General features: G+C 29.8%; 3 protein-coding genes across 6 annotated transcripts in view; 1 reads left to right on the top strand and 2 right to left on the bottom strand.

Annotated features, from left to right (window-relative positions):
* The window catches only part of LOC115884071 (serine/arginine repetitive matrix protein 1-like), a 42,283-nt gene extending 39,795 nt beyond the window's left edge, over window positions 1-2,488 (bottom strand). Inside the window, exons 1-4 of one of the 2 annotated variants that reach the window (XM_030902530.1) lie at window positions 2,328-2,488; window positions 1,964-2,053; window positions 1,763-1,885; window positions 1,473-1,643 (exon numbers count right to left, since the gene is read on the bottom strand). In XM_030902530.1, the coding sequence (XP_030758390.1) occupies window positions 1,473-1,643; window positions 1,763-1,885; window positions 1,964-2,053; window positions 2,328-2,336 (393 nt within the window). In that variant the 5' untranslated portion in view covers window positions 2,337-2,488. Of the gene's footprint in view, window positions 1-1,472; window positions 1,644-1,762; window positions 1,886-1,963; window positions 2,054-2,205 lie in introns of both variants that reach the window. The other variant, XM_030902529.1, reaches the window with a different exon arrangement.
* A 9,211-nt stretch (window positions 2,489-11,699) lies between these two features.
* On the bottom strand, window positions 11,700-13,907 carry LOC115884093 (GPI transamidase component PIG-T). The gene is made up of 3 exons (XM_030902578.1): window positions 13,592-13,907; window positions 12,994-13,327; window positions 11,700-12,939 (listed from the first exon to the last, which is right to left on the bottom strand). The coding sequence occupies exons 1-3, from the start codon at window positions 13,881-13,883 to the stop codon at window positions 11,748-11,750; spliced, it is 1,818 nt and encodes a 605-aa protein (XP_030758438.1). The 5' UTR covers window positions 13,884-13,907; the 3' UTR covers window positions 11,700-11,747.
* A 473-nt stretch (window positions 13,908-14,380) lies between these two features.
* LOC115884070 overlaps window positions 14,381-16,825 on the top strand; it is a 41,513-nt gene continuing 39,068 nt past the window's right edge. For 2 of the 3 annotated variants that reach the window (XM_030902523.1, XM_030902524.1), the window contains exons 1-2: window positions 14,381-14,464; window positions 14,843-15,042. In XM_030902523.1, the coding sequence (XP_030758383.1) occupies window positions 14,403-14,464; window positions 14,843-15,042 (262 nt within the window). In that variant the 5' untranslated portion in view covers window positions 14,381-14,402. Of the gene's footprint in view, window positions 14,725-14,842; window positions 15,043-16,825 lie in introns of all 3 variants that reach the window. The other variant, XM_030902528.1, reaches the window with a different exon arrangement.

A 16,825-nucleotide genomic window follows, 5' to 3' on the forward strand; every position in this document is an offset into this window, starting at 1 on the left:
GGGCATTACAGATTGTTGTAAATCAGTTTTAAAATATAAAGAAGGTTTAAAACATGTTTAAAAGTTGAGTTAGTAGAGAAGACCTAAATAAGGTAATGTTGGTAATGGGACCAAACATCAAATAACACTTGAAATATATAATTATGTACAATAATTGTAAGTAGTTTTTATGAATCTGTATGATATCTATTGCATTGTTTTTATATTTCTTGAAATATATAATTTTTTACTTTACAGGATACACAAAGAATAAAAAAAAATACAGTTACTCACTAAAAGCACTTAAGGTTTGTAATAGATCTAGTTAGAATATCAAACACCAAACCAAACCAAAAATTATGTTTTATTTTACTGGTATTCCTCACATTTGAAGGGAAAGTCATTTCATAAATAAGCAGGACATTGTATAGTACACTCTATATTAATAATTGTTTTTTATCCTATACTTGTTAGTTAACGCCATCACTTACTAGGTATAAAATTTAGTACTGATTAACCTATAGTTGTGGTTGTGATATATTCTGATGTGTTTCTGGCAATTTAAAATAAGTTAATATTTAAACAAACATTTCTGGCTTTCCTCACAGGAGTGTGGACACAAATTTAATAAAGGTATAATGTGGATAATGTTCTGATTATTACAGTTTGCATGGATGTTTTTGTATGGTGTTATTTTTAATAAAGTATATTTAATGAGTTTTTGAGTATTTCTTTTTTCTTCAGAGGATTGTGTTCTAATCTTTATATATTATAAATTTTCATAAATTATATCTACAAAATGTATTACCTAATATTTTTTTGCTAAATACTTTGTAGTTGATACAGTTTAACAGTATATAAAAAAATTATTTAAATAAGATGTTTGAAAATATATAGCTGTTTTTGCACACATCAATTCAATTTGTGATTAACTGTACTGAAATAAAAACAAATTAAGAGAAATAGGGTGATCTATCAACTATAACATGAAAAGCATCATCCTATTTCCAAGTCTTCTATTAATTTCACTTATTAAACAACTATAATTATTCAATAATCTTGATAATTCTAGGAACTCTCAGATATCGTCAAAACATGAAAACAAAATTCACTTCCTATAATTCTTACGTCCCTTTAACTGAAATATAAGAAACAGGGGAGTTAATATTCTCACTGAGAAAGTTTATAAAATACCTTTAAGTAAAATCTCTTCGGATCTGCGGTAAAATACCTTTATTCTTATTAAATAATTTCAATAATCTATGTTTTTATTTATGATAACCACCTAATAACCTAACTTTAACGTCAACTTGACAATCCTAAAAAATATTATTGTTAACCAAAGAGTAAATCAATTTCTGAATTCGCTAACGCCAACTTATTTTCATTAAAAAAAAATTACCAATTTTCGTAACTAGGTCGGCCATATTGAGGAACTTTTAAAAGAATAGTACTATATTAAAGTTACATAATTTTAACAAAATGACACATACCTTTTTCTTTGCCAATTCCTCTCTCTTTAAATTTATTAAAGATTCTGGTATGCCCGTTGGGTTTTCTTGTGCAGATATAAGTAAAGACCACAATTCTGCCATAAATTCACGTGCATTCTTCTTCTCCAAAAATCCCGTTAAATTAATCTGTATTTTCTTAGGATCAGGATACTGAAACAAATAATTCCATTGAAATAAATCCTTCTGATATGTCTATGTATTATTAGCATAAGTAATAAAAAAATAGTAAATTAGGTAGATTAATAAATTATACTAAGTTAATTTTGTACCTTCTCTTCTAATTGGTTATATACAAAATTGATAACTACATCATCATCGATTTTCAAGATTTCAGTTAATTTATCTTGAATCCAAGGCTTTATAACATCAAGTTTAATTTTTGTCATATCAACCTAAAAACACATTAATTTTTATATTATAAAAAAAAACAGTGAAATACAATATAGACCAGTTAATAAAATAATATTTACCCTTTGAGTTAAACAGTCATTGAACTTCATCTGCTTCAAGAGTTTCTTCTCTTTATCGCTGAAGCGATTATCTTGTTCTGTTGTAGTACCCTATAAATAAAAGCACATGTAACTATTAACTCTTAGTATTTTTGCTATAATCGTGTATTTTTAAATCAAAGTTAATATATTTATAAATTAGTTGAAGCTTTGATTATGAATAACGTTAAAGTTAATCTCTTAGTAAGCAAGAATGAACTTACCGTGTACATTATTATACAAATCAAAAGATAAAAATAATTATTTCAGTACCGGTACAATGGTACCTTAACTCTGATCTACAAATACAAAATTAGCAAAATTAATTCATAAGATTATACTATACATAAAACATTTCTATTCGCGGATCAGAACAATATTTATCCTACTAGATTAATTATTAATCACAAGAAAAAGTAATAGAAGTGATACAAAATGGCGCTAAACTAAAAACGCAACGTATTGACGTTAGCCCCGATGGCCCCGATCCCTCTACGCGTTCGTTAACGATCGGTTGGACCACAGACCACGGTTGGACCTTAGGTTGGACAGTACCACAGAACATAATTAGTTAGAAGGTAGATTCACTACCACGGATTAAATAAATCTATCTCATAGAGACGGAAGAGTATTCAAATCAACAGGCCGGATAATCCGTGCAGCTGTGCCCTTAGAACAAGGAACTATGACCAGGGTTTGGAAGTAGTTAATTAAAACGTAATTTACCTGATTAACTACGCATTTAACTACGTGTAGTTTTTGTTCAAAAACTACGTCTTTTCCCGTTCATTAACTACATCAAATCTACGTTAATAAACTATCTATTGATATTATGAATAATTTTGCTTTGTATGAGCACGCGTCCACTAGGCCGAACGGAATCCGTTCGCCATAGTGTGCGCCCCTTGATTGATTTGTATTTGTATGCTTTTATTTCGGCCGGAATCTCTTCTGTTCTGATCATCTCGTTTCCGACAAGTGAGCACCAAGTCAAAGACCAAGTTTTACACGAGTCGTCAGAGTCCGGCTTTATAGTACGAGAGCTAGCAACGTCGGGAAAACAAGAGTAGTTATTTTAAGAAATCTGGCTCTTTAATATATCTTTTACTATGCTCTCTGGAACAGCGTGCGAGCCGTCTGGCAGCCGGTAAACGTTGCGTTTAGTACTGCACATTGAAAGAAGATCCTATAAATATTTTTTATTAGTCCTTTAAATTCTAGTACTGGTTTTCACCTATGAAGCGAGGAGTCCGAGTTCGAGACCAGCTCGAGGTATAAAACTTTTTTATTTTAATTTCGTTTATATTACAGGCGGAAACTCTGCTCGCTCCGTTATGGAGACTTATTCGATTTATATTCAATACTAGAATTTAACGAACTAAATATAAAAACATACAGGGTGGTCCGAACTGTATTCCGGAAACTTCGGGGGCAAATTGTGCAGATAAAAATAAGTAAAAAAGTTCGTATAAATGTATGTCCTAAAATGTCCAGTTTCGGAGATACAGGGTGTAGAAGTTTCATTTTTATTTCGATTTATCTCAAATAATTTCTAAAGTAACGTCAATATTTAGATGAAAATTGGTGTCTGGGAGTTTTTTTTACTTTAGAAATAATTTGATTTTGATGTCAATATTACTCCTATTTATAGAGGGCGGGGGCGCCACTTACATGTGTTTTGATTGTTTTGAAGAGTAATAACTTTTCGTTGTGTTAAAGTGAAAAAATTTGCATTTACGGTGTTTTTTACGTAACAAAGGTCTCTTGGTAAAAATAGCTATGAGTAATGGCAAAGAATATTATAGTTAACACAATAGAAAACCCATCCCGTGTAAAATTTTTGGAACCAAAAAGGAGCCCGGCTTTTTGAGCCGGGATCCATCGAGGCGCCGCAACGTTAAAAAGCGATTCCTTCCTTGTCTATGTTGCCAAATCGTACGCCCAATAATGCTACCGGCACACGCGGCGGCCCGACGGCGATCATCAAAGCCTTCCGTATTCCCCCGCACCTCGTTGTGAAGGCTTCATGGTGTGCTCATTTTTTATATTTTGAATTGTGGATTTTGCTTTATTATTTTGTATTATTATATTTTGATTTAAGTTATCGTGTTTTAAAAATATATCGGACAATGTATGTCAATATTACCACAGTTTAAAGATTATAAAATATATTTTATATTCTTTAAACTGTGATATTACAATTGCAGACTATCAAGGAGGGACAATCCTTATTTAAAAATGTTTAGGTTCCCTTATAAAAATCGAAGTATATGCGAACGTTGGATTTTAAATTCGGGTAAACAGAGGCGTGACTGAATATTATGCTGGATATCTTCTAAAAAAAATGCAAGATAAGATTAATTGTTTAGAGTGCAGTTCAAAATTTCACAACCAAGACCTTATTGCTCATCAACTCGATCCAAAAAAAACTTTTTACTGAACAAATATTATGAGGTGGACAGACTTTTCCTAATTGTGCCATGTACAGAAATTTCGGACTTAGTCCAAAAGATGTTTATTTTGTCAAAAAAACTTTTTAATGAATATAAAGAACATAAGAATATTTAGGTCTTAAAATAAAAAGCAAAATTATTGAGATTTGGTTATGTAGTAAGGAAAAAACATGCTACCCACACAAACTTTTTTTAATGAATTATTTAATTATTACTAATATCTTCAAATTTTGCAAATGGGAAGAAGTTAAAAAAATGACAAACAAAAACTAAAAAGTTTAAAAAATAAGTAGAATTTTAGCATATCTACCCTACAGAAATAACAATTTTACTAGTTCATTTGAGCCCGTTAATTAGATATTTTAGGGCCATTTTTCTGACGGTTCTGCTTTACAATCTAGATCCGCCTCATCTGGGGATGCAAAACAATTCATCCCAAAAAAATTGATTTTAGATACTTGTTGCAAAAAATTCCCTTTTTACTATTTACACTGTTACCGCCAAATCTTGTTTATTATAAAAAATTAGATTGTCTTATTTGTGATTTGTTTAGTAAAATAAAATTATTTAATTTGTTGGCATAAATTTTAGAATAATTGTAGATTTCCTAAGATAGGTACCTAACTTAACCGGTAATTACTTGTTGTCTGATGTAAATAATGTACAGTATTAGCATTTTATTTTGTCCCATTTTTGCCAGGCTATAACTTTTTCTATTTTTGTATAGAACATTCATTAAAAAACAAATTTTAGGGCCTTTAGTCAAGTTTTATTGTTTATTATAATCAATAATGTCATAAGTTGCCAAATGTCACCGTTATTTGTATGAACAATTTTTTTAATGGGACACCCAGTATATTTAAAGTGTATTTATACAGGGTGTTTCAAATAACATGTGCCATATCTCGTGGGGAGACTTCTCACGTAAAAATAAGATTAATTTTTCATATCAACATAGGTCCAATTCCGCTTTGTTTCGTAGCTACAGGGTGTTAAAGTCTTAATATTTTTTCGATTGATTATAATTTTCTTATATTATTTCTTTCCATGTACTTTTTGGCGTTTTGAATGAAATTTTCAGGGTAAAATTTACTATAAATGCGACATATTCACCAGGGACGTGCATATGGGTTATCACTGGAATATTTTCTTAAAAAATCATGTACGCCAGTGACTTTTTTTTCTCTTGTTAGCGAAATAGTGTAAGTAGTTTAATGCCGATTAAAAGTTGTCTCTTGATATTTTGTCGATTTCGGCCTCCTTGATGAGATAAACGCAAAACGATATCCTCATCAATAAATATGAAAAAAAGTTCCTATAAGCATGGGTATGGAAATGCATAGTTTTAGAGTTACAGGATGTTAATTTTTTTTAAAATTAGGTTTTTTGTTGTTATCTTAATAACCAATATTTTTTTTTGTTTGAAATTGCTGTATGTTGGATTAGTTTGATGTATTATTACTAGTAGAATAATGACATAGTAATAATAGTTAATAATAAATTAGGTAGAGATATAATTAATTAATTTTTTATTTTTATTTTATTAATTATTGTGATTAATAAAATTGCGTTTACCTCATTAAGAAGGCTGAATTGGACAAAATATCAAGAGAATACTTTTAATTGGCATTAAATGGCCTACACAGTTTTGATATCAAAAAAAAAGTCCGAGGCGCACATGTTTTTTTGCACGTCCCTGATGAATTTATTGACGCTTTTTTGGCATTAAAATATGTAACACTTATAGTAACTTTTACCCCAAAAATTTAATTCAAATCACTAAAAGTACTTGGAAGAAAATTATAATAAATCGAAAGATTATTAAGACTTTAACACCCAGTAGCTACGAAACAAAGCAGAATCGGACCTGTTGATACGAAAAATAAGTCTTATTTTTATGTGAGGAATCTCCCCACAAGAGATGGCACATGTTTTTTGAAACATCCTGTATAGTACATTTTTATTCTGTTATAAAAATTAAATGTATCACACATGTTCTTTCTTTCAACAGTTTTATCGAAATTCGAAAAAATTATAAACCAATGTTAATATGTAATTTGTTTCAAGTTCGGTAGTTTTTAAAGGGAAACCCTGTATATTTTTTTATTTTATTTGCCTTGTTATGAGCTTTCTACAAATATAATATACTTATTTGTCACAAACAAGGTAAAAAATGCACTTTTTAACTTTTTAACGTGAATAAACTTGTTTAAAAGAGATTATTATTTTATTTTATTTTATTTAATCAGATAATTATGCTTTCCACGGTGTTATCTTAATAAACTGCACTGAAAATGAACTTGTGTAATTTTTACATAACACGGCTGTCAATCAGAGTTACAGAAACTGTTGATGCACTTGTGCAATAATTTTACACACAGAAGCGTGGAATAACCAACATCTAAAATTTGAAGTCGAATAAATTATTCGATTGTGTTGATTACGCAATTCAAACAAGCCGCGTATGTGAAAAAGTTAAATGTAATGCATTTTTTACCTTATTTATAAAAATAAATATAGATTACCTAAATTATATTTTTAGAAATCCCATAGGAAGGCAAATCAAACGAAAAAAATAATAAAATACTAAATAGTGAAAACCTCATCTTTGTACCTCTACTCATAAATGAGAAACCCTGTAAAACCATAAAATAATTAACTAGAAAGAAGTGTCAACTCTGTGTTAAATCGTGGAAACACGATACGCCACCGTAAGCCTTCGTTGTCGTCTGGAGAACTAATTTTCAATTGACAGGTTGACATGATGGCTTCATTTTTATTTCCGTTTCCGGTTATTCAATGGCGGGCACCTCTTTCAGTTTAAATGTATTTTGTACTCTTTTCTTATCATAAATAAAACAAAATAAAAATTTATTCAAACATATTTATTTGAAATGTGAGACAACGTGACTAAATAAATATAAAAAATAAAGAATTGAATGATTTCTATATCAATTACTTAATTATATGCAGTTTTAACGTAAATTAGTAAGGTATAAGCATGACTTACAGTAATTTGTAAATAAATACACGTATTCACAGCCTTCAGAAACAGAAAACGGGGGCAGGAACATGAAAACGGGAGCCTTATTCCATAACAAATCAAACCTGAAAACAGAAAAACACATTTTTTATACTAAAATTAACAATGTAAAAATATCAATATAGGTATAAAATATAAATATACTAATTAAAAAAGCTCCATTATTCCCAAAGAGACCTGGTTTATGAATCCAAAAGAAGTAAAAAGAGACTTTTAATCGGATAACAATCAGATTGTATCAGACAGATTTATTGTATTATTGACAATAAATCGCACATACTGGAGATAACTAATATTGGCTATAGTTAAAAATGATCTTACCTTGCTGTAAATTGTTTCCATTTTCAATAAAATCGCCGATCATAAACATATAACAAAATTTTCTTGCATCTAAAAAACATGGAAATGGTGTTTATTTACTACCTATTTTTAATGGGACATACCTAGTACATGGGACATACCTAGTACTGCAGAAACGTCTTTTTCTCAAGGATTTTTCATGTAATATATATTTTATATGCTTTATTACCTTTATATTTATAAATTTCAGGCGAAATATCAAATTGAATTTACAAAACAAAACTAAACGGAGAGAATTAAAATGGCGTCGAAATTTGTTCGATTTGTTCTAGAACAAATCTGTCAATTCTAAACTGTGAAGTTAGACAATAGTTAGACAGAAACATTGTTGTCCTTGTCTAGGCGGCCATACTTGTCGTCAGGAGATGACAGGAATGACACTAATGACTGTTTCCAATTTTCCTATTTCACTGTCACCCCCCTGTGTAAAACCATAAAATAATTAACTAGAAAGAAGTGTCAACTCTGTGTTAAATCGTGGAAACACGATACGCCACCGAAAGCCTTCGTTGTCGTCTGGAGAACTAACTTTCCAATTGACAGGTTGACATGATAAGGACATGATGGCTTAATTTTCATTTCCGTTTCCGGTTATTCAATGGCGGGCCCTCTTTCAGTTCAAATGTATTTTGTATTTTTTTCTTTTCATAAATAAAACCAAAAATAATTTATTCACACATATTTATTTGAAATATGGAACAACGTGACTAAATAAATATAAAAATATAGAGGATTGTATTGTTTCAATACCAATTAGTTAATTATATGCACTTTTAACGTAAATTAGTTAAGATATAAGCATGACTTACAGTAATTTGTAAATAAACACACGCATTCGCAAACTTCAAGGACAGAAAACGGACACAGCAATATGAAAACGGGATCCTTATACAAAAACCTGAAAACAGAAAAACAATTTTTTTATACTAAAATTAACAATGTAAAAATATCAGTAGGTATAAAATATAAATATACTGTTTAAAAAAAGCGTCCATTATTCTCAAAGAACCTGGCTTCAAAAAGATGCAAAAAGAGACTTTTAGTCGGATAACATAATCAGATTATCAGTCCGATTTATTGCATTATTGACAATAAATCGCACATACTGGAGATAACTATTGTTGGCTATAGTTAAAAATGATCTTACCTTGCTGTAGATTGTTTCCATTTTCAAAAAAATCGCCGGTCAAAGAGATTATGACACCATTTTCTTGCATCTAAAAAATGTAAAAACAGTGTTTATTTACTACCTATTTTTCATATACATGGTACATACCTACTACTGTATAAACGTCATTTTCTCCAGGATTCTTCATGTAATATATATTTTATATACTTTATATTCATTTCAGCCGAAATATTAAATTGAACTTCCAAAACGAAACTAAACGGAATGAATTAAAATGGCGTCGAATATTTTCGAATTTGTTCTAGAACAAATCTGAAGTTGTCTCTGAAACTGAAATCTGTCAATTCTAAACTCTGAAGTTAGACAATAGTTAGACACAAACAATGCTGTCCTTGTCTAGGCGGCCATACTTGTCGTGAGGAGAATGACAGGAATGACACTAATGACTGTTTCCAATTTTCCTATTTCACTGCAGGGCCAGTCAACTGAGATATACGACCTTGAACGATTTATTTTTGGGGTAGTAATTTCCTGGGGCGCTAGATGGCGTATTTTTATTTTAATTTTTCTAGTTGCCTAACAATTGCGTACAAAATTGTTTTTATAGTTGCCTAAATAGGCCTATTAATTATGTTCTGTCATTGTTCTGTATGTCAAATCAGTTTTTCGTTTCCGGCTTCCTCCTTCCTCTTCGGTTGTGTTTTGCAATTGAACGGAGATGTGCGTTTCGCTGTTTTCTGGTTGTTTGGCTGTGTTTTTTGCAATCTTCATTTTACAATCGTGATTTTGTATTTTTGAATTTTTTTGAACTTTGTTTTGTGTTTGATTTTTAAGGTCTTTATTAAAGGTAAGGTTTAAGTTAAAGGTCTTTGATTTATCTAACAATTTTATTTAATAATCCGAGAAAGTGAGGTGAGTTAACCTAACCAAGTCCAAATGTTCGTGAATTTTATTTTTTAACAATGTAATATTTACAACGCCATATATTTTTACAAAAAAAAAATTGATCAACTTCATATTTTTGTACATAAACTCCACAATGTGATATTACACAATTGTTCAAGTCCATATGTAAAAAATACACGTAAATAAAACATTGTTTCTAATGGACGTCACTTTCTCTTGTATTCCAACGATATTTGTTGTGTTCTTAAATCTGGTACTATAATAAATATTATACTTTTTAAACTGTTGTTTTATTTGTTTGTAAAATGTTTCATGGTATAATTTTCTGTAAATTAAATAAATTATTTATTGTAGGTTTTATGCACATAAAATGATATAAGCAAACCATTTAACACTTTACAATAGTTTAACCTGGTTTAACCTTTATATATAAATCCTTGTTTTTTACCATTTGACTTGTTTGCTAACTTGGGACCAATCAGATGACTACACATTATTTTGTAGAAATCTGATTGGCTCTAACTGGCGAACAAGTCAATACGTCTTGCTTAAAAATAAATTGCATATATTTAAATTTGCCGCCACCTTTGTTACTTTCCTGGGTGGCTAGATGGCGCCACTTCAATATACAGATTTCTTTACAAATTTGAAACCGTTTTGAAACTAAAAAATGCATGGGAGTTAGCGTTCTTCTTTAGTGTGTTCTGTGTTTCACTGTCACCCCCCTGTGTAAAACATACGAAAATGGGACACTCTGTATATACTATAAATATCAAAATGAAAAATACTTAATTTTTTTTCTCCTCTATAAGTCAATATATTTAAAACTTCTTTTCATTTAACTAATTTTTAGATTTAACTCGACAAATTTTTATTTTGTTTCTTTGATTGTCAAATGTTGTTATGTAGCTTTTTGTAAACATGAGTGTTATCTATTAAAATATGTTTAGTTTTAGTTTTTTTATTTCAAGTTAACTTGTATCAAATTTCCAAAAAAATTCTAAAGATAAATGTTAAATTCAATATAATTTTCTAACTAAATATAGATGTCTTCTAAAATACAGTTATTGGCAACGTCGCGTCTCGTTCACGAGGGTTTCCGCACGAAAAATTAAAGTTTACGTGTGCATTGATGTCTTTTGGCCGGTTCCGGCCGTCCCATTTACGTGGGTTATCTATTCGTAGTAAAATTATCTTTGGTAATGGTTATCAAGATATTTGGAATCGAAATTATAAATACCACAAAATACCTATCATCGTTGACATAAATTAAACATGTTGACTAAATAGTTTTAAGACTGAAGTCATAAATTTGATTTTTTTTGTGCCAAAAGTTCAACAGAAACTGTTTTATCATCATTTTTTTGAAGAAAAATTTATGATTAATTTAAAAAGATAAAAATTTCCCAAATTTATTATTTCAGTCCAATAACTATTATATCTATTCAACGTGTTTATTTTTTGTCAATAATGCCATGTATTGACTATTTCTACTCTAAATATCTTGAGAACAGTTGCTCGAAGCGATTTTTACCAAGACACATTTTTTACGTAAAAAATCACGAAAATGTATATTTTTCACTCGGTAGTTCTATACACGGCCCGCACGCTTTTCCAGAGAGCATAGTTAAAGATATATGAAAGAACCAGCTTTCTTAAAATACTTTTCGAAAACGTTGCTAGCTCTTAGAAAATGTATTATTCTTATTATTTATATATTGTTCGCTCTTATTAATTAAAATGTTCATATAAAATTTTTCATTAGGCGTGCAACTTGATGCCGATAACTTTCACTGAACAACTAGTTATTTAAAAAAAAACAAATAGTAACAAAAAAGACACATTTATTACATTTTAATTCTATAATACATACAGTTAATCACTTTTTGATTTCACAAGTTGTTTTCTAATTGTTTCAAATTTAAGTTTTAATTTTTGTACAAGAGTGGTTTCACATTTTTTCTTCAGAATTAACCTTTTTGTGGTAATATTATGTAATGGACCAAATGCTAAGGCAACTACGGTACAAGTTAAACAAATCACATTATATGGCATGCTAAAATCAGGAGTAGGTAATGTAATAACCATATTTTCTGTACGCACTTGTACTAAATATCCACTTCTTGAAGCATTAAATGAACTATAAATTGTGGAGGAATCCTGTGGTAAACCAGTGAAATTTTTGGCTAGTGGCAAATAACTTGATACAACTGCTGAGCCTATGTAAAACCCATGATTAGCATCTGGTGGGTATTCTTGCCATTTTAAAAATATATAATCGAAATCTACAGAAATTAAAGTTTCTGACAGTGGGGGTAAATTTAAAACCATTTCAATATAGTAAGGCCTTTCTCTTTGCTTTCCTGGAATGTATTTTAAGATTGTTGGTTTAAGTATTTCACCATTTGACACAATTTTTAATGTATGAAGGTATACTGGAACATACCAGGCAATGCTTTGAAGAAGAACTACTTCCAAAGCTGACCAGTGATTGTTATATATTTTTGATACAATGCCTCCCCTTTCTTGCCCATAACCAATTAAATACTGATTAGCATACAAAGAAGGAGGTTTTTTAACAAATATCTCATTATCATCTTCATATCTTCCACTAATACTTAAAAAATTGGGTGAAATATGATATAATGCATATTTATTAACAAATCCACCTCTAATTGATGTAACAACTTCATCTGGAGTTGGAGTTAAATCAAACTTCTTGCTATCAGAAGTCGATAAGTCAACATATATATTACTTCTGGATGAAAGAGGGCATTTTCCCTCTAAACCCTGACCAAAGAGTTTTTTAAATGACCAATTCCTTGTTCCTAATATAGCATAATCATATACTAAAGATACTGATAACTGTAATTCCAGTGAAACTGACTCACAAGTTTCTGTTCTACATATTGGTCGTAAATGTAAAGCAATAGAATGATATTTAGTATTATGTATGAACCCTGAATTAAGCAATGATGCTAATCCTAATTTTGAATCGCAGGGTAATAACTTTTTAAAAGGTGTTAAATTTTCTGTACACACAATTTCTCGGGGCAAACTTGCATACCTAAGGAAATGATTATATAGTGTACTTCATTAAATATAAAATTAATATTTATACCTTAACCAGGTGCTATTAACAGTAGTCCAATCGGTAGAACCTCTTGGTCTAAAGGAAAACTCAGGACTAATGCTATTAGAAACGTCAATAAAGTTAAATGAAGAACATAGTAAACCAGATAAAGTGTTTGCAAGTAATTTCCAATTTTGATCTATATCTACAGTATCTGGTTTGAACCAAGCCCATACTTCAGCACCTGGAGCAGCATCTACCACTGGATACCCCCAACTCTCGTATCTCCACAAACCACCAGTTAAACTAATATGAAGCTCATGAATATTGTGTCTTTCTATAATTTCACCCAAAGCTCGAGGGAACAAATGAGTGTGATGGTCTACAAAATAAAATATATTTAATAATAATGACTCTTACCAAAGTACCTATAAATGGAAAACCCATATTATATTTTAATTTAAAGATATGCTTTTATTAAATTTAAATAATAAGCTTCAATCAATTGCTATTATTCCCTTATATTCTTAGAAATAATATAATTCCCTTATATTCTTATAAATAGTAACATCTAGGAGTTCAAAACACCTATAGGTAAGAATAAATTAATTGTAATTTGGGAACTAAAAGACCATATTTCACTTACATTTTTTAATCGTAGGATCTTTATCCCATGTAACAGCAAACTGAAAATGAGCATATACTTGATCACTAAATAAGGGCTTTATCAGTAATTCTTCAGTGAAAGTATCATTTCCATAACACAATACAAGCTGAATCTTAACTAAGAAGCAGAGGATTAAAACAATTTTCATTGTGATCAATATACTATCATCATAAAATCGATTTTTTTCTGATAATTCTCTATAAACCCACTTCCGTATCTCTTTAATAACTTGGGTGCCCGAAAAGACTAGTGGGATGTAGAATGTAGACATTGTAGACGCTAGTTGGTCCCCTGTGGTTGGTCCTCTATGCTCTAGACTTCTTCTTCTTTGTTACTATGGCCATAGAATTCACAGTTTAAAGTGGGTTACGTCTCCTTTTTGCTGCCCGTGTTAATCACCAGGGCTATTCGAATGATAAATGACTCTAACTCAGAGCTCTAACATGGCTCTAACTACATAGCTATCAGAGAATAAGTACATTAATATAATAGCTATCAAGTCTACTGGAAATGCTAAGGGAATTGATATTTTATTTTATAACTATGGAACCTACTTAAACTGCTTAAACTATAATATATTTATTTTATATACCACAAAACAAACGGGTTCAGTAACATATAATAGACAGGGTAAATAATTCACGATATAAAGACTTTCGCTAAAGTTTAGGTAACCCATTTGTTTGACTGACGATCGCGGTTCGGATTCCTTGTAAACAAAGTAGGTAGTTCCCGTTAGCCATGACAGTCAAACAAAAGACATTAATTTGTTATTGTAGATCTATGATCTATGGATTTATTGCTTTTTAAAAACAAAAACACTTCAAACTCCGAGGCATTCCGAGTTCCGAGGTATATCTAGATATATTAAGTTTTTATTATGTATTTTAAGATATTGGGCAAATATTTAAGATATGGTTTATAGATATTTACTTATAAAGCAAAAAGATCATTTATTTGTTTTTGAAAGATTGGGGAAAAATCAATATCGCATAGAAATTTTGCGCATGATTTAAAGTATTGAAACGATCGCAATGGTGTTTTAAATGAATTTTTTGTTTGAGCTCATAGACTTAATAAAATATATTATTAATTCATAAACATCAATTGAAGTAAGTTTGGTATACCGTAAGTTTATATATCCAAGCATATCTCTTTTAAATTGCTTTGGAATTAATAATTTACTCTGACATTTTTTTTAATGTATCTAATTTTCACATATATTTTTAGTATGGATCTACAAAAGGAGCGTATTACTGAAATTATGGAAATTAATTTGAAAAAACACGAAGAGATAAAGAAAAATAATGAAACACAAATGACTTCAAGCACAATATCTACAATTTCCAGTCTAGCATCACCGGTCGATTCCGGAGTACAAATGTTGGACAGTGAATGTGAACTGACTTCTGTTATGTCAGGTGGATCTGGTCAGTTTATACTTAAGCAAAACTTAGTTTAGTGCCTATCATTACTATAAGTTTAAATTACACATCTAAAGCAAGTGTAATTTTATGATTTTTAAATATTACCAATTCCGCATTAATTGGAATAAACTATGAGTAATGTTTTATACAGTAATGAGACATTTCGTCCCTTTAGAGCAGAACTAGTCTATGTCCATTTTTGTCAAAATTGAGATTGTAATATATGAGATAAGTTGGTTATATCGAACATGGTAGTTGCATTTATACAGACAAAATAAAATAAGTGAGAGGGTATAATAATAAGAGTTTTTAACCTATAAATAATTTCAGGATTTGGATTTATTTTATTGCATGATTTTTGAAATAAGTACATTGCAAATACTAAAATTATAAACAACTTCTAAACTGAAAACTAAATTTTTAACGTATTGCTCATTTGCAAATGTATATTTATTATTTTATTTGGCTGTTTGAATGCCCCCATATTAGAACTAATCATTTCTTCTTTTTTATTTTATTTTGCTACTTGAACCCACCTTCAGTTGACAAAATCACATAAATACGCGTACAAACACAGAAACACAAGTAAGCTCTTCAACATGAAGAATATATAGGCATAATCTCGCTCTTAAATTGCAAGGATTTTAGTTCGTAAACTAGCCAAGAATCTTGCTATTTTGGGTGACTAAAACTAATGGAGTTATCGTATTACCCCAAATTATAAATGATTAATATACAAACTAACTAAAATAACTGGTTAATATGAAAAAAAATATATAAAATTATGACATTATCCAATACGAATATATACTTTGCAAACTAACTAGCCAGTTTGTAAACTAGCCGTTGGCTGTCTGCTATTTTGCAAGAATGGGCGGATTCCTTCAAAATAACAGCGCTTTTAGTTAGTTTGAAAAATAGCTGGCTAGTTTTAAAACTAGCCAAGTATCCTTCAAGTATCCTACCTAGCCGTAACATATACAGGGTGTTTCCAAAAACATGTGCCATCTCTCGTGGGGAGATTCCTAACGTAAAAATAAGATTTATTTTTCATATCAACATAGGTCCGATTCTGCTTTGTTTCAGAGCTACAGGGTGTTAAGTCTTAATAATTTTTCGATATATTATAATTTTCTTCCAAGTACTTTTAGTGATTCAAATGGAATTTTGAGGGTAAAAGTTACTATAAGTGCTACATATTTTAATGCTAACAAAATGTCGATAAAGTCATCAGGGACGTCATATCGGTTATCACTGGAATATTTTTCAAAAAAAAATATGTGCGCCACTGACTTTTCTTCTTTTGATATCAAAATTGAGTAGGCCATTTAATGCCAATTAAAAGTGATCTCTTGATATTTTGTCGAATTCGGCCTCCTTGATGAGATAAACGCAATTATTATTAATAAAATCAAAATAAAAATTAATAAATTATATATTTTACCTAATTTATTATCAAATATTATTACTATTAGTTATTATTACTATTAGTCCAACCTATAGCAAATTCAAATAAAAAAAATATGGTATTTAAGATATTTACAAAAAAACCTAATTTTAAAAAGGTTTTTTTTCATCCTGTAACTCTAAAATTATGCATTTCCATACCCATGTTTATAGGAACTTGTCTTCATATTTTTTGATGAAGAATCAATGAGTACTTATTTAAAAGTTTCACAAGTTAATGATATTAAAATTTTTAAAAGTTGCTATTAAACTTGTATCAAGGACTTGGCAAATTAAAAAAATGCGTTTATCTCATCAAGGAGGCCGAAATCGACAAAAT

Source organism: Sitophilus oryzae, unplaced genomic scaffold (genome assembly GCF_002938485.1).
Source record: "Sitophilus oryzae breed Bouriz unplaced genomic scaffold, Soryzae_2.0 scaffold_2014_pilon_pilon, whole genome shotgun sequence".
In the NCBI taxonomy this organism is placed as follows: Eukaryota; Metazoa; Arthropoda; class Insecta; order Coleoptera; family Curculionidae; genus Sitophilus; species Sitophilus oryzae.